Source organism: Panthera leo, chromosome C1, assembly GCF_018350215.1.
Source record: "Panthera leo isolate Ple1 chromosome C1, P.leo_Ple1_pat1.1, whole genome shotgun sequence".
Taxonomy (NCBI): domain Eukaryota; kingdom Metazoa; phylum Chordata; class Mammalia; order Carnivora; family Felidae; genus Panthera; species Panthera leo.
In genome coordinates this window covers 148,528,386-148,552,214 of record NC_056686.1, presented here as the reverse complement: position 1 = coordinate 148,552,214, position 23,829 = coordinate 148,528,386, and the positions used below count along the sequence as shown (strand labels likewise).

Genomic DNA, 23,829 nt, shown 5'->3' with positions numbered 1-23,829 from the left:
CTAGGCCAGACTCTTCCCACATTTTATATATAGCAATAATTTTAGAGATACACCCTTTCTAATATTCCAGACTTCTCTTTCACTGTGAATGCTGTTTAAGCATAATATAATTATTATAGCCTAATTATAACTGATAGTTTCCCAAGACTCAAGCTGTACTTTAACATCTGAAACTCACAGTATCAAAATCTTGAAAGTTTCTTGAAGTTTCTCTCTTCACTGAAAACTATCACGTGTAAATATTAGGCTAGGAGAGGGAGGCCAACAAAAGTGACTCAGAGATTTTGTGATCCAAGTGCTTGATCTAATTGGGGAAAAGAATTGTACATATGCAGAGCATAATGGAGAATGTTATTCCCAAATGATTTCTAGTTTGGTAGCTAATGGTAGACTAGGGAATCTACTGCCAGAAAAAAAGCAGAAGCAGCCCCTTGAAAATAAGTCCCATGCAACCTAAAAGAGCTTTCTTTTTCCTTTCTGCTTGCCCTGCACTTAGTTTTGTTTTGATTTTGTTCTACTAATACACGGGCTTTGGGGATGGGAGATTCTGGATTTTGTTTGGGAATCAGATCTCCCATGGCTCTAGCCTTCCCAGGGAACCTCTAACCACAGATTCATCCCAGAGTTACAAAAGAAGACCCAACAGTCCATTCTTCCTCATTTGTCTCCACCCTGAGAGGTTGTTCACTTAGAGTGGCCTCAACAGGTGCCCCAAGGCTAGGCTACTTCTAAGTGAGGGCCCCTTGCTGGTTTGACCTTCCTTATACATTAGAAGAGGTTCTTTTCTGGCTCCTTCCACATGCAATTACCATTATCAGGCCTGTAGTCTCCCTTGTGGGGAGAGGAATAGAAATAGAAGGTCAAGTCTGAACAGGTTTTAAGGACAGTGACAAATATCGACTTCAGTGAACTCGCTTGTTTGATTTGATTAGGTATGGGGATTTATGCTATCAATCGTCTGTTTCTTGATGGCAAAGATGTGGTGAGCAAAGTCTCAAATTGGTCAGCTTCTTGCTTGGACAGTATGGAGAAAAAAAATCTAGCTTCAGATTGTCCAAGCCATAAAAGAAATACCTGCCTTTCATATTTGACCAACCCAGATTTTTAGAATCTATTTCCCATTCACATTCACCTGGCATAAAACACATAAAGAACATTCCTGTTTGTCAACACAGTCCATTTTAAAATCCTATAATTCTATTGAAGAATAAGTCACCAATACAGCTCACAAATAGGACAGTGTAATTAAGCAAATTATAGGAACTTACCAGCTTCCAAAGTTCATTTAGTATCTTCATAAATATGTACTTCCCATGTGCGGGTAAGCAATAGGATTATTCAAATATCCTTCTGGGGATATCTGAAAAGTCTTCATGGAAAGAAGGACATTGAACTTGGGAAGGATGGGAAGGATTGGTCCTCCATAGTATCCCCATTAAAAATTAATAAAGGGAATTTGGAATATCCTGTAATGGTTGAGTTGGAGTGCCATAAATATGTTCCAGGACTTCTTTAGGAAGGCTAGAAAACTAATTATCCTAATGAGAAATTTACATTGGATTAAATCCTCAGTTTGTTTGCCAGCACTTATGCTAACAAGGTGAAAGAAAAGGATGAATCCAAAGTTCCCTTCAGTATGCTCTTCAAGCCCTCTACCCAAATACCTACCTTTTCCTCCCTTAGAGAGTATCCTTACCATCTACTTCCTTGAGAAAAGTGAAGCAAACCCTTAGTTTCCCATCCTAGTACTTACAAACTTATCTGTACTGTCATCCCTCCAGTTTGTTCAAGGTTAACTCCTTCCCCAAAGCTGTTTGTATCCACATCAGGTGTTTCTTCTCCCTCTTACATTTTCATTGATTCTCACTTCTACTGACTCTTCTCCCAACAAGCCATAAACTTATTAAAATTTCTACCATTAAAAAATATAGTTAGATAGGTGTAGATACAGATATAGATACAAATACGAATATAGATATGGATACAGATGTAGATACAGATATAGATGTAGATACAGATGTAGATACAGATATAGATACAGTTACAGATACAGATATAGATACAGATACAGATATAGATACAGATATAGATGTAATACAGATTCAGATGTAGATACAGATATAGATACAGTTACAGATATAGATACAGGATACAGATACAAATAAAGATATAGATACAGATATAGATACAGATGCAGATTTAGATACAGATATAGATACAGTTATAGACATAGATACAGGATACAGATATAGATACAGATACAGATATAGGTATATCTCTCTTCTAGATCCCAAAGACCTGCCTCTGTCACAAATAAGCTCCTGGAAGACACAGGGTATCTTTGTAATTCACTGCTAACTTCACATCTCGTTCTCAGTGGAGTGGTAATTGGGCCTTTGTCCCTACCACCCTCTTTCCAGACTCCTGCCCATCCCTTTAATGCTGGTGTCTGGTTACTGCTCTTGGCCCCTTTCATCTTTGCTGTTGCTATTTCTGCTCTACACAGAGGATATTTTCCATTTCCTGAGTGTCAGTTCTAGTTAAGTCACATGTTTTAGGTATTCACATTCTCAAGGCTGCAGTAAGACAAAAATTGTGTACAGTCAAAATTCCCTCAAAAAACCCTTAAAATATGGATATGCTTTTCTATATGCAAATCATACAGATATATCTGATATATGTAATGGAACAAAATGATACATATCAGGTATATCTGTTTGATTTGCATATAAAAATCCATATTAGGGCACCTGGGTGGCTCAGTCAGTTAAGCGTCCGACTCTTGATTTCAGCCCAAGTCATGACCTCACCATCGTGAAATCAAGCCCCGCATCTGGCTCCACACTAGGCATGGAGCCTGCTAAGATTCTCTCTCTCCTTCCTCTGCTCTTCCCCTGCTCATATTCTCTCTCTTACAAAAAAAAAAAACAAAAAAAAATATCCATATTTTAAGAACCATTGCTTTGTATATAATATACATATACATCATATAAAATATAATTATATTAATATACATTTATTTTATAAATTTATAAATATTTATAATTTAAATTAAATAAATTAATTTAAGTATAATTTGAAATTACATTTTATAATTTATAAATTTTACATTAAAATTAATATTTTATGAATATTATAATTATAAATATAATTATATTTCAAATGTGTGTGTATATATATATATATATATATATACAGAGAGATCATTTATATAGTATAATAATGCATCATACATAATTCTCTGAGAGGAATTAAGAAATTGTTATCAAGTGTTTTACTGCTGAGAATATATCAACAAATTTATAGAGATTCCAACCTATTAACTCTTCCTATTGGTCAGCATCATCCTTGTTTTCTTAGGCCATTACATCAGTTCTTCTGTCTCTTCTATCAGGCCCTCAATATCTTCAAATTATTTTTTCATGATGTTGATGAAGTCTTACCAGGTTGTTGAATAATTTTGCTGACTTTCTTGATACTGGCATAAAAAGCCTTATAATCTTTTCATTCAGTTTACCATATGTTTATGGGCATATGCATATTGAGTGGCATATTTACAACTGGCATCACTACTTAAATTATCTCTGCTTCTCTTTCCCTTTTTTGCTGATGGCTTCTGGTTGTCAAATAATGAATTTGAATGATATATCTCCACTGTGGTGTGGGGTGTGTGTGTGTGTGTGTGTGTGTGTGTGTGTGTGTGTGTGTCCTGTTCTGTGTCTTCATCCTAAATGTCTCCTTTGGACTCTAGAACTACATAGTCCATTGCCTACCAAACAGTTCCTCTACATATTTCTGAAACAGTATGGGTAACACTTTACCTTTTGAGGGATCCATATCTCTTCTTGTCTACTAAATTGAAATCCTCAGAGAGGCAGGGACTTTGTATTTTTGGTTTTTATATTCTTAGTACCAGTTAAACAATATGTGCTTAATGAATTTACACTGTCAGTCTGGAATACAATCAGTTCTTCAAAACTGAGATATATAGTGGAAATTGTTTTCTTCTGTATTAGTACAACAGGGCTAAAAATAGTGGGACATCTGTTCTGAGAAGATTCTGTCCTTACCTTAGTAGACAGGGACAAGCTAATGGGAAAGCAGAATTGACTTAATGCATCACCTGCCTTTGTTGGATAAACAGCCTCCTGCAGGATTCCTGCCTCACAATCAAGGCCTTCAGATAATTTTGCTATTAGTAGAAGCTTAAGTCTGACTTAGGTAATAATTTAGGTAATTTTGTCACTTGTTAAAATTATGTGATTCTTACAGAAAAAGAGGGCATTCCAAGAATTTTCTGGACTGGCTTAAATCAACTATACTCTGCTAGAGGCTGGGAATGGTCAGACCACAAGCCATTAAACTTTCTCAACTGGGACCCAGGTAACTGCTCCTTCTTCCATCTATTATGCACAGAGCAAAATCTTCAAAAAAGTAAATAAACAAAAGCATCCCACTCACTGAGAGCTTATAAAAATTTCAAATCTTGGCAGCTGTTATTATGGTTAATTCTAAGAACAATTTTTTCCCCTCATTCCTTCTTTATTGTAATACCATGATAGCCAAGTTGAACCATACCATGGAGAAGTGAGAATTTGTCTGTAACCGTTATGGCAACCCTACAATTTTAGGTAACAGCAGAATGAGCTTCATCACATGGCCTGGCAGTTGTTCTGTATCCTTTAGGGGACTTGACATGTCTATGACGGACCAATGGTGTTTCATCTGCAGCTCAACTCCAATACAGAAATATTCTCTCATTTTAGAACTCTTGGGGTCTCCTATAGTAGTGCTCAAGTACTGACAACCTAATGGTTATATTATATTGCATATGTAAATACCTTAAAGAAAATTTTATAGTGAATAAAACAAACAAAACCCTAGTTAGCCAAAATATTTTTCTTCCCAAAAGAAGTTAGATACCTTTTTATTCTAATTAACTTTTTTGAGAGAGAAAAAGTACGAGCAAGCATGAGCGGAGGAGGGGCAAAGGAGAGAGAGAATCTTAAGCAGTCTCCATGCCCAGCACAGAGCTTGACACAAGGTTGGGACACAGGACACTCAACTGACTCTTGATTTCAACTCAGGTCATGATCCCAGGGTTGTGGAATTGAGCCCCATGTCAGGCTCCACACTAAGCGTGGGCCTTGCTTAATCTCTCCATCTCTCTCTCTCTCTAAAATTAAAAAAAAAAAAATTAAATTTCAGCTTCTGACAAGTGTAGAATCTAAAAGTTAACACTAGCTTCAGTATAAATGTATTCTATACACACATAAGAAAAATGAGTTAAGTGCAATACCAATAGGTCACTTTAGTTTAATGAAATTTCATGATCAGTGAGTAAATTCTCTATCACCTCAGTAAATAAAATCTTTAAAGATAATTTAACCTTTAATTCAAGGTCTTAAGGGCATTACTGAATCACAAATCAGTATATCTATTGTATAGAGTAGCAGATTAATAGCTACTGACCATAGAGGAAGACATGGATGTTGATTAGGGATAGAGGTTTGGTTTTGGTTTTTGAATTAACTATAGTGTATTAGAGTGTTTCACCCTGTATCCTGTATTTTAGAAGGGAGACAGATTTAAGCACATGAGTTTCCATGGAGGCTTTAGTAGAAGGTTTTAACTATTTTATGAGCTCCCATAAAAGCAGAAAATTAGGAATACAAATTATCTTTTCTAACCACCACTCTGGCCCTAACCTCCTCTTTCTAATCATTTAAGATATGCCTAGTGCACCTATGATAATAGGTGGATCAAGCTGTGCAAGAATGGATGCCAGGTCTGGTCTATGGCAGAGTTTTTCCTGTGAAGTTCAACTGCCCTATGTCTGCAAGAAACCATTAAATAACACAGTGGAGTTAACAGGTATCTTTCTCATTTTCTGTGCAAGTAGGTGCAAGTAAATCCATTTCAGATATCTATTTCCACCTTTCCTTCACCCTATACTGCCAATGCTAAAAACTACTTTATTTTGATGCAGTGGTTAGATGTCATCAACTATATATGCATAAAGCTTTGGTTTGATATATCCCCTTAAGATGGCAGAGATATCCTCAGTGAGAAATATATTTCTGTTCACAGGTGGCTCTTTTTTCTTTAGAGCACTGTTTCTCAGAGTGTGCTTCCTTAGACTAAGAGTATCGATATCAACCATACCTGTTAGAAATCAAATTCTTAGGACCCACCCCAGATCTACTGAATTGAAAACTCTGTGGACATCAACAATGTGTGTTTTAAGAAGACTTCCTGGTGATGCTGATGCACACTCAGGTCTTATATTTTACCTGCCTCTGCGAGAACTAAAAATGATGGATGTGGGAACTCTCCTCAGGTTTCCAGTTCCTACCCCATGATGCCCACCCCTGCTCTGTCTTTCTCTGCCGGGCTGCTTATTTAGGTTATTGTGTTGATAAATCAGGTAGAAAAGGTGGGGTGCAGAAGGACAAAATGTGTACAAGTATGGTTTTTTGTCAAGGGGTTTCAAGGATAAGAGAATCGCAGAACAGTTGAAATTTCTGAGGTGCAGAGAAATTTCAGAAGCCTTTGAAAGAATAAGAGGAGTGTCCTTACTGTCTTGCACAGGACCCATCGTATACTGGTATTTGATTAAATCCTCCTGAATAGGAAAAAGTAATACTCAAAACTGGGAGGGGAAGAAAAGGAGGTTTTAAAATGTCTTGCTTAAAGAATGTTGGGGGAAGGGAATAAAATTGCTTATCCATATAGGAACATAAAGCTATTTTTTAAGACTAGAAAATAAATATATAGAATAAAGATTGTTGGGAGATGTTTATAATCATAGATGAAAATGAACATTCATCTTCCAGGTTGATTCAAACCAAATTTAGTCCATACAACAAAAAGCGTAATAGAAAAGACAGCATAGATGAAAATAAAACAGAATGACTGATGATAGATCAAGTAAATACCCTGTAGCAGAGTAGAATTATTAAGTAAATCATGATGTTTCCACATGATTGAATAATATGCATTTATTAAAATAACTGTGCCAGCAGGAAAATACCATAGCAGAACAAAATGATATGCCTACTTATCATTTTAATCTTGTAAAAATATGTATTCATAGAGACAAAGACTAGAATAGGGAAACATTTGTTCTAAGTTCAATTATGGGTGTTTTTTTTCCTCTGTTCCTTTATCATAATTGTAAAATATAATAATAATAATACCATGTCTTATTTCAGAAACTGAAAATTAGTTCAGTTCTCCTGTGTTCTCTTGTTCTCAAGTGTGAGAAGCTAGCTTGACCTGAAGTTTATCTTTCAGTGAAGAACAAGCTGTTCACATTTTTTAAGATGCTGTGTTTTTATACGACAGACATTCCAAACAGTTCTGAATCCACAAAGTCCGAGTAATTCAACTTAATTTCTAATTCTATTAAGAGGAGTAGAATTATTTTGTATGGTTTTATACCTCAATCTTTTCTCCAATCTTTCTTGACCATCATTTGAGTGCGTTTTAACATGGTGAAAACAAAGAATCACTAATTCTATGAGGATATAGGTCTAGTAGAGGGAAAGAAAGAAGAGGTCCAGAGAGGCCCCTGTGCCCTTTCCCTCCAGTACTATCCTCTCTTTCATGTGGAGTTTATAAATGTTTTACTCTGTTTCTTAAATCTCTGTATGTCTTTGTTCAACAGTGAGCATTAATTCACATCCCCTTGCTAATCTGACCATACACGAAAGGAGATTGGACTAAATAACCTCTCAAAGTCAGAGACTGGAGGGGAACCTAACAAATCCCATAGCAAGGAAGAGATTTGTCAGCAAATGGCTTATCCCACACCATTCTTCTGTCTACTAGGACTAAGGGCAGTCCCTCCTCAATGAGTCAGAATCCAATCATGTAGCACATTTGTATCACAATAAAGTCATATCATTACCTGTATCCCTATAGTCACTCTTATGATGCTATGTAGAATGAGGCACCACATAAATCCATGTTCTTGTACTATTTGACATCACGTTCCCCAGTTTTCCAGAATCCTGATGATGTGAGAAAGAATTTAAAATGTTATTGATATATCTTTACTGGAATATATATGGATGCTTTTCCCCCAGATGTTTGGACATATTCAGATACACACTGTGATGCAGGCTGGATGTCAAATAATGGGTTTTGCTATCTTCTGGTAAATGAAAGTGATTCCTGGGATAAGGCACATATGAAATGTAAAGCCTTAAGCAGTGACCTCATCAGCATTCATTCTTTAGCAGATGTGGAGGTGGTTGTCACAAAACTTCATCATGGGGGTAAGTTTTTAAAATATCCTATTTGAAAGGTTTAAAACATTCTAAGGCACCCCTAATTTTCAGACTCTTTTTTTGTTTAATGTTTATTCATTATTTTTGAGAGAGAGAGAGAGAGAGAGAGAGACAGAGAGACAGAGTGTGAGCAGGGGAGGGGCAGAGACAGAGAGGGAGACACAGAATCCGAAGCAGGCTCCAGGCTCTGAGCTGTCAGCACAGAGCCCAACGTGAGGCTTGAACTCACAGACTGTGAGATCATGACCTGAGCCAAAGTCGGATGCTTAACCGACTGAGCCACCCAGGTGCCCCCTAATTTTCAGACTCTTAGTGGGAATGAAAAGCTTATAATCATCCCTACAGATCAGCACTGTCCAACAGAAATTTCTATGATGATGGAACTCTTTTATAATCTATGCTGACCAATACAGCAGCCAGCCACCAGCCATTTGTGGCTTTTGAGCCCTTGAAATGTAACTGAGGAACTGAATTTTTACTTTTATTTAATTTTAATTAATGTACAATTAGCAACATTAGCAAGTAGCTACCAATTTGACTGTACAGCCAGTGATTGAGTAATTTCCCTCTTCTCATAAGATAAATACTATTTAAGTTGTTCCAGATGCTTAAGTGATGATTATTTCACTTTTGTAATTATTTAAAAGCTAAACACTGAAGAACAAAAAATACACTAGACAGGCAATATTATATCCTCCTCTTAGGATTCACTAATCACTAATAACTAATAATAGATACCTATTCTGTATCAGCATGGTGCTAATTGTTTTACCTGGGAGGGCAGCATAGTCATTCCAGGGCAGTGATGGACATCACTCCCATTCTAACTGGAGTATCTATGAGTGTATTTGTAGAATTTCATTATAGGTTCCCTTGCTATCCAAAAGTAGACTGTTCTTATGAAACCTTTCATAAACCAAAATGGCATAAAACGAAGAAGCAAATACAATTTCATAGAAGTGAAAATCCTCTTCAGATTTCTTTCAGTTAGTGAAAACATGTACATATGTTTTTTGTAAAAGCGAAGTTGTGGAAATCTGTATACCCCATAAAGCAAGGTTTATCTAAACCTGATATCAGGAGCTCCTAACCTACAGATTATAGCATGGCTGTTCCACCGTGTGCTCTGCCTGCATAAGTACCCTAAAAAGCACTTGACTCCTGGCCTTCCTAACATCAATATTTTAATAGATTAATTGTAAATACCATCAAGGCTCTTAAAACCCCATTATCAGAATGTAAAAATCAGTAACAGTATACATACTGAAGTATGTAATTGAGTAAAACCAAATAAATAAAACATTTTTCTTTTAGATGCCAAAGAAGAAATATGGACAGGTCTTAAGAACAAAAATATACCAACTTTATTTCAGTGGTCAGATGATACTGAAGTTACTTTAACATATTGGAATAAGAATGAGCCAAATGTTCCCTACAATAAGACTCCCAACTGCGTTTCCTATTTAGGAAAGGTAGGAAAACTTCTGTGGTTTATTTATATTCTTATTATATACTAAATAATAATATTAAGATGACTTGGGTTAGGATATTTGTGTATAAGCTGGGAAAGAAAATAAAAGGTAAGAGCCCTGTAGATTGTCTTTCCAGTAGCTACTGGAAAAAAGAGGTAAGTAAAACAAAGAATAAATAAGCAATCCTCTTCCTGTCTAAGAGTATCTGCTCTGGTCTGAAACAGATGAAGAAAATCCTTTTAGAATTCAATTCTTCTTGTGTCATATTGGTTCTAATAAGCTCTTTCTCTCTGGACCATCATTATGATATTTAACATAAAGTCACATCGCTTCTCGGCCTTTTGGCTAAGATCAAGTGTAGTAACATAAAGTCACAACTTAAGCTGAGAAATACCATCTTCTGAATTCATGTTCAGATTAAGTTTTACATTAATCCTACTTTGAGAGTGAAAAAATATTTTTATTTAAAAATTAGGTCTAGGGGTACCTGGCTAGCTCAGTCAGTAAAGCATGCAGCTCTTGATCTCAGTGTGTGAGTTCAAGCCCCACATTGGGTATAGAGAATAGTTAAAAAAAAATCTTTACAATAAATAAATAAATGGATCAGTAAAATAAAAAATAAAAATTAGGTCTAATGTTTTTCAGAGAACATCTTCTGTAGAATGCTTAAATATTTATTGATCATGCTTTAGTTAAGGGTCCAAAATAGATTGTGTGTTGAGAGAAAAGACATGTGTATCTCTATACTTTGCATCGCTTTCCTGGGGACTCCTAATTGTTTAAGAGGTTTGTGTCACCCAAACTTCTAGAGAGACTTAAGTAGAAACAATAAATGATATGTATATTTAGAAGTGTTTCAAGAGTAAAGATGTATTGAGAAAGTTGTCAAAGATTAATTTAGAAGTGTGTCACATTTGGTGCTCTGTTTAAAAGGACATTTAAGATATCTTTGGTAGAGTGTCAAAGATAGAAGTGAGGTTCCATAGGCAAGAGTAAACTGATAGCATATCTAGATAGCATTCCAGTGCTTAAAACTGACCCTTGGGGCACCTGGGTGGCTCAGTCGGTTAAGCGTCCGACTTCGGCTCAGGTCACGATCTCGCGGTCCGTGAGTTCGAGCCCCGTGTGGGGCTCTGGGCTGATGGCTCAGAGCCTGGAGCCTGCTTCCGATTCTGTGTCTCCCTCTCTCTCTGCCCCTCCCCCGTTCATGCTCTGTCTCTCTCTGTCTCAAAAATAAATTAAAAAAAAAGTTAAAAAAAACTGACCCTTATCACAATTGACTTAATTGAAATTTAATTTGAAGAAAGCAGCAACTTAATAATTAGCAAAATTAATCAGAGTAGCATATTTGAAAGAGAACTTTGAAATCTAGGCTGAAGTAGAGTTGGAATAAAATTTTGATTCTGTAATTCTTGGAGAGTAGCTGTTCTAACTACCATTTTACACATGAGGAAACTGAGATAGCATGGGTGGTTGATATGTCCAAAAGTTTTTAACCCATGGGCAAACTTTGGCCATACATATGGAAGAAGACAAGAACACTGGCAACTGTGTGTAGGCTGAGTTCTTCTTTCCTCAACTTCTGTATTAAATGTGCTTTGATGGTTTTATTGTTCATCTTAGAAGAAAATGGAATTCATCTCCACTATGAACTTGAGATGGTTCTGAAAAAACAGACTGCAAGCCATAACCTTGCAGGCCTGTTCAGTAGCATTTCCTAGGAGTATGTTCTCAGATTTAGTCATTCATTTATAGTCATCTTCTCTTTCCCTCCCTCTCTCCCACCCCACCCCTTGCTCACAGTTTTGTGAGAAGAAACTATCTTGATTTAAAATGAGTTAGATTTCTCAAATTCCACATATGAGTGAAATCATTTTATATCTGTCTTTCTCTGGCTGACTTATTTTGCTTAGTATAATACCCTCCAGTTCCGTCTATGCTGTCGCAGATGGCAAGATTTCATTCTTTTTCATCACCGAGTAGTATTCCATTCATGTGGAATACTTTCCATTCATGTGGAAAAAACTTTATATCCATTAGGGAAGGGAAGGGAAAATCAGATAAAAACAGAGAAGGAGGCAAATCATAAGAGACTCTTAAATACAAAGAACAACTAAGGGTTGATGGGGTGGGGAGTTGAGGGGTGGGAGAAATAGGTGATGGGCATTGAGGAGGGCACCTGTTGGAATGAGCACTGGGTGTTGTATGTTATTGATGAATCACAAGAATTTACTCCTGAAGCCAAGACTGCACTTTATGTTAGCTAACTTGAGAATAAATTAAATAAATAAATAAATTTAGAGTTCAACTCTAAACATATGGCAAATAATTTCTCTGTGGAATTTTTTTTCTATTTTTAAAAAGCTAGGTCAGTGGAAAGTCCAATCATGTGAAGAGAAACTTAAATATGTATGTAAAAAAAAGGGAGAACAAATGAATGATACCACTTCTGATAAGATATGCCCTCCAGATGAGGTATGTAAAATCCCTGTGTAAGTTTTTCTAAGCAATATTACAATTTCTTGGCTAAGGATGGTAGGTAAAACTGAAACAATTCAGACTTGGAAAAATAGAAGAAAGGACTACCTTCTGTTCATTTATGTTAGAATAAATCAGAGGTCAGTGAATCATAACATTTTGGCATTCTTACAGAAGAAAAAACATTATAGGAAAAGGAGTTACCTACTCATGAATTTCTATAAAAATGTATGTGGTTACAATTCTTAATGCTGATATCTTTACTTTCCCCCCGTTTATATTTATCCTGTTCAAAAATAATGCGACCAACAACATTATAGTATGATGAGCTATGCCCTAGAGGTAAAGAGAATTAAGACACACTGTCTGTCTGATACAGGCTCACACTCTTGTGGGAATTCTCTGTGAAGTTGTATCCTACCTTCATCATGTGAACGAGTTTACTGGCCATGCCCTTAATTTCTCTAAGTGTGAGATTTTATTAGTGCGGCAGAACTTTGCTTGTCAGAGCAGGGACATCAAGTCTGAAAGACAGTGTGATGATATTTCTCCTTTGGTTTAGGACTGGAAAAGACATGGAGAAACCTGTTACAAGATTTACAAGGATGAGGTCCCTTTTGGAACCAAGTGCAATCTGACTATAACTAGCAGGTGTGACCATCAGGAAACATGTACTGGTGAAATTTTAACTCTGGGTCCCTTTGCTAAAGAAACTTCCCAAGAAAAAGATGCATCTTCAATTTATATAGTAATTCAGTCGTAAAAAACACCTACTGGTTTGACTCCTGTTTTGTAGATTTGAGCAAGAATACCTGAATGATATGATTAAAAAGTATACTAACTCTCCAGGAAAATACTTCTGGACTGGCCTGAGAGATACAGATTCACATGGAGAGTATAGCTGGACAGGTGTTGGTGGAGTAAAGCAAGCTGTAACCTTTTCCAACTGGAATTTTCTTGAGCCAGGTGAGTGCCTTAGCCTTTAAAGTAATGGAATCTGACGACTAGTGAAATGCAGTATCCCTCCCAGAGGTGTTCTTCACTTACCTTGGAAATGTGAGGAAAACGATAATCTTCAGGATGACAGTCTATCTGTGGAACTATAAATAGAAGGAGTGAATATGTCTTCCTTATTAAATTCTTGTGAATAATCTAGTAAAAGGAGCTAAAAAACTCAGTTCTTGGAAACTACCTCTAATGGCTCAAAGCTAGAACCATCAGTGTGAGTTTTTTTTTTTTATCTTTTCCATGTAAGTCTCAAACAGAATCTAGAAGCTTCATTTTGAAGTATTTTACATTTTCATCTCTCTGCTTATTTCTTTCTCCAAAATTGAATTTATGTTTCATAAAAACAAAATTGTGTTTGTTTCTATTATTCCCAATGTGTGGGAATTAAGGAGGCAATATATTGTACTTATTCTGAAAGTTAGTTCATCCTCCTTTAACCGGCTCAAAGCATTGAGCATAATTAGCCGTAGAATCAAAATGTTTTGAACAAGAAAGGACTTCGGAAGTCCCTTCTCATTTTATAGTTGAGAAGACAAGAGACTTAGAAAGGTGATTTACTTGACAAATGTTACCTGGTTATTGACTTGCTAAAATTCAGATCCCCTGATTTATAATCTAAAATACGTTTTTTAAATACTTTTTTAATGTATATTTTATTTTTTTATTTATTTTATTTTTTTATTTTTTAAATTTACATCCAAATTAGCATATAGTGCAACAGTGATTTCAGGAGTAGATTCCTTAGTGCCCCTTACCCATTTAACCCATCCCCCGCTCCCACAACCCCTCCAGTAACCCTCAGTTTGTGCTCCATATTTATGAGTCTCTTCTGTTTTGTCCCCCTCCCTGTTTTTATATTTTTGAGAGAGAGCGCAGCGGGGAAAGGCAGAGAGATTGGGGGACAGAGGATCTGAAGCAAGATCTGCACTGACAGCAGCAAGCCTGATGCTAGGCTCGAACTCACAAACTGTGAGATCATGACCTGAGCTTAAGTCTGTCACTCAACCAACTGAGCCACCCAGGTGCCTCTAAAATCCTTTTTAGAGGATTTTGGCTTTCTATAAGACTGGAATTATAAAGCATCCAACTTTTCTCTCTTTGGATTATTTGTATTTTTTTTGTTTTTGTACAGTGTGATCACTAAAATCACTCTTTATAATGCAGTAATTTGAATATACGAGTGTATAATGACACACAAAATTTGAAATAGATTCTTGCCACCATAAATGTGAATGGTATGGATAGCAAAGTCATCTTTTCACTTCTAGAAAATGGAGGATACAGGTGCCAATCCTGGTTAAATATCACCTTAAATTATAATGTTCTAATAAATAAAACACCTGGGATTTCTTTTATAGACATTCAGATATCTTAGGGTTGGTGTCATAATCTTCATAGATAAGCCTTAATGATTGGAGAGATGCTCAGAAAGTAGCTACAATGACATTCTCTCAGTCTTTTGGCCAGAAAGACTACCATTAAGCTCTCTTTACCATAATTACTCCCAGCTTCAGCCAGCTTGGTCCATCATGGAGAAGGCATGGGTGGTGGGCTGAACAGGGTGGGGAATAGCACATTCATTCAGGGCAACATAGCATTTTTCTCCCAGTCCCTTGTTCCAATTGCTGACCATGTATGGGACATTAGACAATGCCTGCTTCGTGGAATAGAAATTGGGCCTATTACTTTCCAAACTATGCTCTTCTTGTCTTCTGCCCACTTCAGGCTCTATGGTGTAATATAAAAGGGAGCATGGCACTTTTCAAGTGCTGACTCTACCACTCACTAACTATGGTTATGGCAAGTCACTTATTCTTTATTTGAAAAATGGATCTGATAATACAGACTGTTGCTTAATGTTGTGAATAAATAAAATTCTGGCTGCCATAAAATAAATAGTAAACAACTGTATGTTACCAAACACCTCCTCCTACCTTTATTATACCAGCTCTTCCTGTGGATCTGAATCTGAAAGAGTTCTGTTTTGAGGGTTACTAAGTTGCCTTAAAACTGTTCAAAGTTGTTAAGCTAATATGAATATGAGCCACTTAGGCTACCCTGAGCAGCATAGTGGTTTAGGGTACAGCTCCACATGCAGAACTCCTGGGCTTTAATTCTGGATCAACCACTTACTAAACATTTACTTGAACAAGTCACTAATCCTCACTGTACCTTATTAGGACAACAGAACCAATCCTGAGGTTTGTTGTGAGGACTGATTCATTTAATCCTCTTAGAATAGTACTTAGGAAGTAATATACACTTCTCTTTATTATCACCATTGTCATCATCATCATCATCATCATTATTATAAACAATACATTTCTTTCGCCCATTTTCTTTTATATTCTTTCTCCAAACCTTGTCTCAAATAAAGGGTAAGGACACTAGAAAATGTTTGGACTTTAATTTTCAAATGTAATGTTTAATTAAACTTTCTGTTAACCCCAGCTTCTCCAGGTGGGTGTGTGGTTATGGCTACTGGAAAGTCTCTTGGAAAGTGGGAGGTAAAAGACTGCAGAAAATTCAGAGCACTTTCAATCTGCAAGAAAATAAGTGGGCCCATTGAGCCTGAAGAGGTAGCTCCCAAGCCTGAAGCCCCCTGTCCTGAAGGCTGGCATAGTTTCCCCTCCAGTATTTCTTGTTATAAGGTAAAGTAACATTTTCATTCAATTCCTCAATGAGGTTATCTTTCTACTATCCTAGTCCATATCCTTGTAGAAATTATGTTCCTCCCCAGACACATATGTAACCTACCAAGATGTTTGGGAGCACCATTGAACCTTTGTTATGAGACAGCTCATCCCCACATAAACTCACATCCTACCCAAAAGAACAAGGCCTGGGTGCCTGGGTGGCCCAGTTGGTTAAGCTTCCGACTCTTGATTTCAGCTCAGGTCATGATCTCCCGGTTCATGAGATCGAGCCCCATGTGGGGCTCTGTGTTGACAGCGCAGAGCCTGCTTGGGATTCTCTCTTCCTCTCTCTCTCCCCTCTCACATGCTCATGCCCTCTCTCTCTTCCCCTCAAAATAAAATAAATACAGTTTAAAAAATAAAACAAAACAAAAACAAAAGAGCAAGGCCAGAGTCAGAACTGGCTCTTTCCTAGTGTTCTTTTGTTCTGAGAAGTTGAGTAAGCTACATGCCACCCTGACGCTTTGCTTATGATCCTCCTATCTCTCTAATCCTTGCTATCAAATGAAGAATTCTATCAGTTCTTACAATTAAAAAAAAATTATTTTAGGGCCCGTATCAGTCAGCTGATGCCATCCCCAGTGACTATGACAACAAACATTTAGTCTCATGTTCACAGATCTCTGGGTCAAAAGGGATTGATTGTTTTGGTTTAGGCTTGAATGGTCGAGCTCTGCTTTCAACTGTCGGTCAGCTGTGCTAGGTTCCAGACTCTGAGCTGGATATGCTGCCCTTTGATCTGGGTCTCAGACTTCAAGGGGCAGCAGCTGTCAGGGGCTTGTTCTTCTTATAGTAAATGGCTGGAGCCTAAGAGGCAAGCCTAACCATGTAAGCACATTTCAGGCCTCTGTTCACCTTACCTCCACTAATATGCCATTGATCACTGCAAGTCACATGGCCGGGCCCCAAATCAAGGTATGGGGAAGTATTCTTCCCCAACCAGGAGGTCAAGGCAAGAATGTACAGTTATATGACAGGAATGGAGACTGAAGAATTAGGACTAATAATTCAATCTACCATTGTATCATCTCCGTCTCTTTTTTTTTTTTTTTTGAAACGACTGTGGTTACTTTGCCATAAAATTAGTCATCACAAACCAAAGAAATAGAAATGGCAAGTTTTGTTTTGCTGACTTCTGTCAATGTTAGACCAGTGCAGTCGGCCCTTTGATTCATCTTCATCAGAAAATAGGCCTGTGCTTAGGCAGGTCTCAGTGTATTATGTTTATAATTATTATTTTTAGCACATTTCTCTGCAGAAGTCCACTCCCAAAGTATTCATATATACCCTTTATAGCCTTGCCTGCTGGTTCAATTTATTTCTCAAGGTCCTAGCAAAGCAGGAGACTATGGTGTCTTGTTGGAGCTGTTCCCCATACTGGCCAAGGAAGGTCATCCATCTGGCACCTGGGTTGGCCTTTAGTTGACATTTTCAGCGGGTCCTATCTGTGTCACAGTGTATGTTTTTTACCTGTTTTTATCACAGGTAAAAATGAAAACATTTTCCTTTTATTATTACGCCTATAAGAATCCATTTCATAAGCCTACACATTTGAATTTACGAAACATAATAAATGAGCAAAGGTAAAAAAAGAGACAAACCAAAAACGGACTCTTACCGATACAAGAACAAACTGACAGTCACCAGAGGGGAGGTGGGTGGGGAGATGAGTGAAATAGGTGAAGAGAATTAAAGAGTGTATTTATCTTGAAGAACACTGAGTAATGTATTGAATTATTGAATCACTACATTGTACACCTGAAATTACTATAACACTGTATGCTAATTATATTTGAATTAAAAACTTAATAAAAAAAGCCTACCGTTTGGCTATAATTAATTTTGAAATTATGAATACTTTATGATTATGCCACAAAACAAATTAACATTGTATTTTGTTAAGCTGTTTCATATAGAAAGAATTGTAAGAAAAAGGAACTGGGAAGAAGCTGAGAGGTTCTGCCAAGCTCTTGGAGGACACCTTCCTAGCTTCAGTCATATGGATGAAATAAAGGAATTTCTTCACTTTTTAATGGACCAGTTCAGGTAATACTTTTAGAATGAGATCTTCCATGCTAAATTTGATGTCCTCCAGTCAGAAGTGACATGTTTTATTTTCTAAAAGAGTCATTCAGTGCTTAGCAGTCATTCAGCATCAAACATTTTTATGTGCAAGACAGTGTGAATGATTCAAAGGTAAGGAAGATAGACTCCCCATCCTTTATGTAGCATGACCAAATCCAATAGTGGGGATAAGAAAAGTGTGGTGAAAAATCTAGCACAAAGGTAAGGACGGGCCATGGAAATGCTAAGGACAGATGAAGTGCTTTGGGGAGGTATAACTGGGAAAAATGTTATGAAGAAGGATGGATCTTGGAAGGTGAGGCAGTATTTTGAAAAATAAGATAGGAGAAGGTGTTAGAGACAACAAACATTAGCAAACTTACTGAGACCAAGGTGTACAGATACAGTCAAGGAGAAATGAGCCATACCACTTAGTTGGAAAATGAGATTTGGACATTAAAATGGAGCATCCTTGTTCGCCAGGGAAGGAATTTGACCTTAAGTCAATAAGCAAAAAAACCAGACAACAATGTGTGTGTGTGTGTGTGTGTGTGTGTGTGTGTGTGTGTGTGTGTGTGTGATACATATGTGCGAAGAGAGGAAGAGAGAGAGAGATTGAAAGATGGTAGGTACATGCAGGGCAAGTAATTCGAAGGCTATTACAGCCCTCATGTGGAAAACTACTTTGAGGATAGACAGTAAGAATGTGAAAATAGGAAAGTAATCAGAGGTGTTATAAACACAGAATCAATAAACCATTGCACTTTTGATGTTACGATGGAAGGATTTCAGGATGATTTTTCTGATATTCTAAGGATGATGTGGAGAAATATGGGCCAAGTGATGTTATCAAAGCAAAAAAAATTTCTCTGAAGCTTTGGGAGCAATCATGAATATGAGGGCCTTCAACTCCACAAATTTATTTTTTTTCTTCCCTAAATTTATGAACTGAAAAGAAGACCCAAATCTGTAAATCAAGGATTTAGGGTATACCAGGCAGAACCATGTCAAGATTACCACTTGGACATACCTTAGTGAATACTTGCCTTATTATTTTGACTCAAAAACCTCAAAGAAAAACAGCAAATAAATAAACAAACAAACAAAACAGGTACTAAAACACAAAATCCAACTAGCTGTCTTTTCTAGGACATTAAATGTAAGAAGGCATTTTAAAACTGACATCTATTGGGGTGCCTGGGTGGCTCGGTCGGTTAAGCGTCCGACTTCGGCTCAGGTCATGATCTCACAGTCCCTGAGTTCGAGCCCCGCGTAGGGCTCTGTGCTGACCGCTCAGAGCCTGGAGCCTGTTTCAGATTCTGTGTCTCCCTCTCTCTCTGCCCCTCCCCTGTTCATGCTGTGTCTCTCTCTGTCTCAAAAATAAATAAACGTTAAAAAAAATTAAAAAAAACCCTGACACCTATCCTGAAACTAACTTTATACTGTATGTTAACTAACTAGAATTTAAATAAAAACTTGAAACAAAAACAAAAACAAAAAAACACCTGACATTTAAAGAGTTTTGAGGTGGAAATGTTTGTAATATATTAATTTTAGTTCTCAACTACATTGCTTTTCATTTGTGAAGATTATAATTAATATAACACTATAGCTTCTTTCTTGAAAAAAAATTCAAAGATGCATTCCAGCTGAGAGATGAAAAAAAATCAAGAACACATGAATAGGTAATTTATTTTAAAAGAATTTGAAGGAAGAGTATATAATGTAAAAACAGCCCCAGTCTACATAATGCAATATATATATATATAATTATAAAAATAGGAAGAAATTATTCTAAATTCTGAAAGAAACCTAAGAATATTTTAACAAGACCAGGTGTTTAACTCTATTTATAAATAAAAACTGGGATATGCTGAGATAAATGGTGGTAAAAAAATGAAAGTATAATAAATTCCTCATTTACCTAGAAGTCATATTTAGAACCATAGATTATGTACATTTTTAAAACAAACTGTGTTCATCTACTGAATATGTAATGGATGAAAAAAGGTTTATATAGCAAACTGTAAAAAAATAAAATAACAAAGCATGAAATCCAATAAAGCCAGGTGACAGAAGACCACATTTATCCATTATCAGTTATATTTATGTCCTAGACTGCAAATTTGCTCAATAATGATATTCGATACTATGCTGTTGAAAGATACCTCATGCAACTCTTGCCATTCTACCCAGCCCAAAGAGTATAATGTTCTTTTCCTAGAAGGAAGAAGCTACAAAGTATTTCAAAATAGAAAATTTTGATAAAAATCTGTATTTTTAACACTTCTTTAAATATTAAACAATAGGACATGTCTTCATATTATAACAGCAATTAGTTAGTCCTGAGTAGCCAGTGACCCACCAAGATAGGGCATCACTCTCCAATTTGTGGTGGTCCCTAATTTATTACTTCTTGACTTACTTTACTTATATTCTTGTCCCATTTTAACCTAAATAGCAATTTAGTTAATGATCACGAACTTAATACCACAAATAAAATGGGAAAATTAAAAGAATGAGCAAAATTCTATTGTGTAAGTGTGAACAAAACCTAAAGTCACAGTATTTTTTTAAAAATTTTTTTAATGTTTATTTTTGAAGGAGAGAGAGACAGAGCATGAGTGGGGAGGGGCAGAGAGAGAGGGAGACACAGAATCCGAAGCAGGCCGCAGGCTCTGAGCCATCAGCACAGAGCCCGATGTGGGACTCGAACCCATGAACTGTGAGATCATGACCTGGGCCAAAGTCTGACACTCAACCGACTGAGCCACCCAGGTGCCCCCTAAAGTCACAGTATTAATATTAGATAAAATACACTTGAAGTAAAAATGCATTGAATGGGGAAATGAGATCTATTTTATCTTGAATGAAGTTACATTCTACAATGAAGTTATAGCAGTCAAAAACCATTACATATTTAAAAATAATAGCATCAAAATATATAAAGCAAAAATACTAATTATATTAGTGAAATTGTCCAACAGATAACAGTAATGGGAGACTTTAACATTTGTCTCATTCATTAACAAGTGAGACAGACAAAAAGGAAATAATGTAGAACATGTGAATAGTATAATTAAGGTTGATTTAATAATATCCTCTTTGTTTCTACATTACAAATTCCATATATACTTTCTCTTAGAGCTCGTTGACTGTATCACTTACAATAATTGATCTAATAGGCTAAAAAGCAAACCTAAAATTACTAAGTGATGAAATTATACAGGTAAATAAGAAGTGAAGTCAAACCCTTTTGTGGCAAAAAAATAAAAACTGTATAAATGACAATGACAACACTCATTCTGAAATTCATGGGATAGAGCCAAAGCTATAGTTGTAGGTACATTAATAGCTTTAAGAGCTTTAATAATTGGGGTGCCTGGGTGGCTCAGCCAGTTGGGCATCTGACTCTTGATTTCAGCTCAGGATGTGAGATTGAGCCCTGTGTCAAGCTCCCGTGTCAAACTCTGCATTGGGCTTTGCTCTGAGCACAGAACCTGCTTGAGATTCTCTCCCTCTCCCTTTTCCCCTGCTTGCACTCACTCTCTCTAAAATAAAATTTTAAAAAAGAGCTTTAATTATTAAATTAAAATAAAGAAAATAAGCATTCACCTAAAAGTAAAAATAAATTTCAACATAAATACAAGGAAACCATAAGAACCAAATAAGTAAATAAATACATAAAGAGAGAGAGAGAGATTTAAAATAAAACTTTAGTAAGGGATTATAAAACTTACTTCATGGAGAAATTTTTAATTGGTAAGACTATGCATAATTCTATGCTGTTACAAATGAAATTGTTAAAATAAATAGTCTCCAGGGAAATACAAATTAGTATACAATTGATTTGATAAGTAGAAACCCAATAATTCAATAGCCATGAAAGAAATGGAAAAAGCTGACAAAGAATTTCTTCTAAGAAAGATAGGAAGTATAACATATGGTTATATATACGAATTTCTTTACATTTTATTTTTTTATTTTTTTATTATATGAAATTTATTGTCAAATTAGTTTCCATACGACATCCAGTGCTCATCCCAAAAGATGCCCTCTTCAATGCCCATCACCGAATTTCTTTACATTTTAAAGCAGAGATCATTGCCTTGTATTTTAGGAGTATAAGCAAGAGCCTGTATTCCATTACATAGAAACTGATGCAGGCATCAGGTTTATTTAACAAACTAGTCTAATTCTGATATCAAAGACTATCAACAACAGCACAAAGAATTACAGACCAACCTCATGACTAGACTTGAAAAAGTAAATACTGGGGCACCTGGGTGGCTCAGTGGGTTGAGCATCTCACTCATGGTTTCAGCTCAAGTCGTGATCTCACGGTGGGGGGGTTTGAGCCCCACATTGGGCTCTGCTCTGACAATGCAGAACTTGCTTGGGATTCTCTCACTCTCTCTCAAAATAAATAAATAAATGTTAAAAAAAGAGAGGGGCACCTGGGTGGCTCAGTGGGTTAAGTGTCCAACTTCAGCTCAGGCCATGATCTCACGGTTTGTGGGTTCAAGCCCTGCAAGGGGCTCTGTGCTGACAGCTCAGAGCCTGGAGCCTGCTTCAGATTCTGTGTCTCCCTCTCTCTCTGCCCTTCCCCCTCTAGCACTCTGTTTCTCTCTCTCTCTCTCTCTCTCTCTCTCTCTCTCTCTCTCAAAAATAAATAAATGTTTAAAAAAAAACTTTTTAAAAATCAAACAACAAAAACACACACTATTGTGTTTTTCTCATTAAAGAAAGGGAATTTTCACTACTATGAGCTGGAAACCTGATGTAAAATACAGTACATGTGTTCCATAAATACTCACTTATTAAGCATCTGTTGTAGAAGTTCAGGCATTCTGGACTTCATTTTCCAGCATTAGGAATTAATATACAAGATTTCATTGCACACTAACCTGAGCTAATTGGGATATACAAACTCTTAGTTTCCTTTTGGGGTTAGTGCTTCTTAGCTACTTCCCACAACCTTGTGAGTAGATTTTAATGAATACAAAACTCAGACCAAATCTTTCCACATATATAAACATTTAGTAAATAAACATTCATTGAAGCAGGCACAAAACATTTCATAGAATCTGTTTTGTAACCTTCCAACATCCCATCCAGTCTGTCCTTGGTGTTCCACCCACCACCTTACAAGGAAAGTTCATTTGAGGTAGATTTGACAGTATTCCAGAGACAGAATTCTATTCCCATTAATAGCTGGCATCAGGCAGTTCCAATCACTCGACCCAATGACTGGACATGGGACCATTTAGAGATCAAGCCCCAGCTCCATTTCTTTTTTTAAAAAAAAAGGTTCATTTATTTATTTTGAGAGAGAGATAATGTGAGTGGGGGAGGGGTAGAGAGAGAGGGAGAGAGAGAATCCCAAGCAGGCTGAACACTGTCAGCACAGAGCCCCGCAGGAGGCTGAATCCCATGAACCATGAGATCATGACCTGAGCTGAAATAAAAAATCAGAGGCTCAACTGACTGAGACACCCAGGTACCTCAAGCCCCAGATCATTTGTTATGGTACTGGCTACCAGCCTCAGCAGAAAATAATAACCTTTTATGAAGGGTGAGAGTATCCCTAAATATTTTAGCTATTCCCCATATCTTACATAATTTAAATTCCACCAATGAGAGACCATTTCTAACATCATGCTGGTGAACAAGCTTCTAATTTCTGATCAGATATACACTCATTTCTGATATTCACTCTGCTAATAACCAAAACCTCAGGTGTAGCTTCAGATACCACACATCCTTGTGGTGGCCACCTCTAGAACATACTCTAATACCCTGATGATCCTCCCTGAA

At 36.6% G+C, this 23,829-nt stretch overlaps 1 protein-coding gene and 1 pseudogene across 4 annotated transcripts in view; both read left to right on the top strand.

Moving 5' to 3' along the window:
• The window catches only part of LOC122226167 (lymphocyte antigen 75), a 133,379-nt gene that overhangs the window by 19,479 nt on the left and 90,071 nt on the right, over positions 1-23,829 (top strand). For all 4 annotated transcript variants that reach the window (XM_042948929.1, XM_042948928.1, XM_042948925.1 and 1 more), the window contains exons 5-13: positions 4,273-4,383; positions 5,731-5,874; positions 8,091-8,282; positions 9,609-9,766; positions 12,131-12,241; positions 12,807-12,895; positions 13,041-13,210; positions 15,704-15,903; positions 17,852-17,994. In XM_042948929.1, coding sequence (XP_042804863.1) covers positions 4,273-4,383; positions 5,731-5,874; positions 8,091-8,282; positions 9,609-9,766; positions 12,131-12,241; positions 12,807-12,895; positions 13,041-13,210; positions 15,704-15,903; positions 17,852-17,994 — 1,318 coding nt within the window. The remainder of the gene's footprint in view (positions 1-4,272; positions 4,384-5,730; positions 5,875-8,090; positions 8,283-9,608; positions 9,767-12,130; positions 12,242-12,806; positions 12,896-13,040; positions 13,211-15,703; positions 15,904-17,851; positions 17,995-23,829) is intronic.
• On the top strand, positions 10,092-10,295 carry LOC122228865 (annotated as a pseudogene).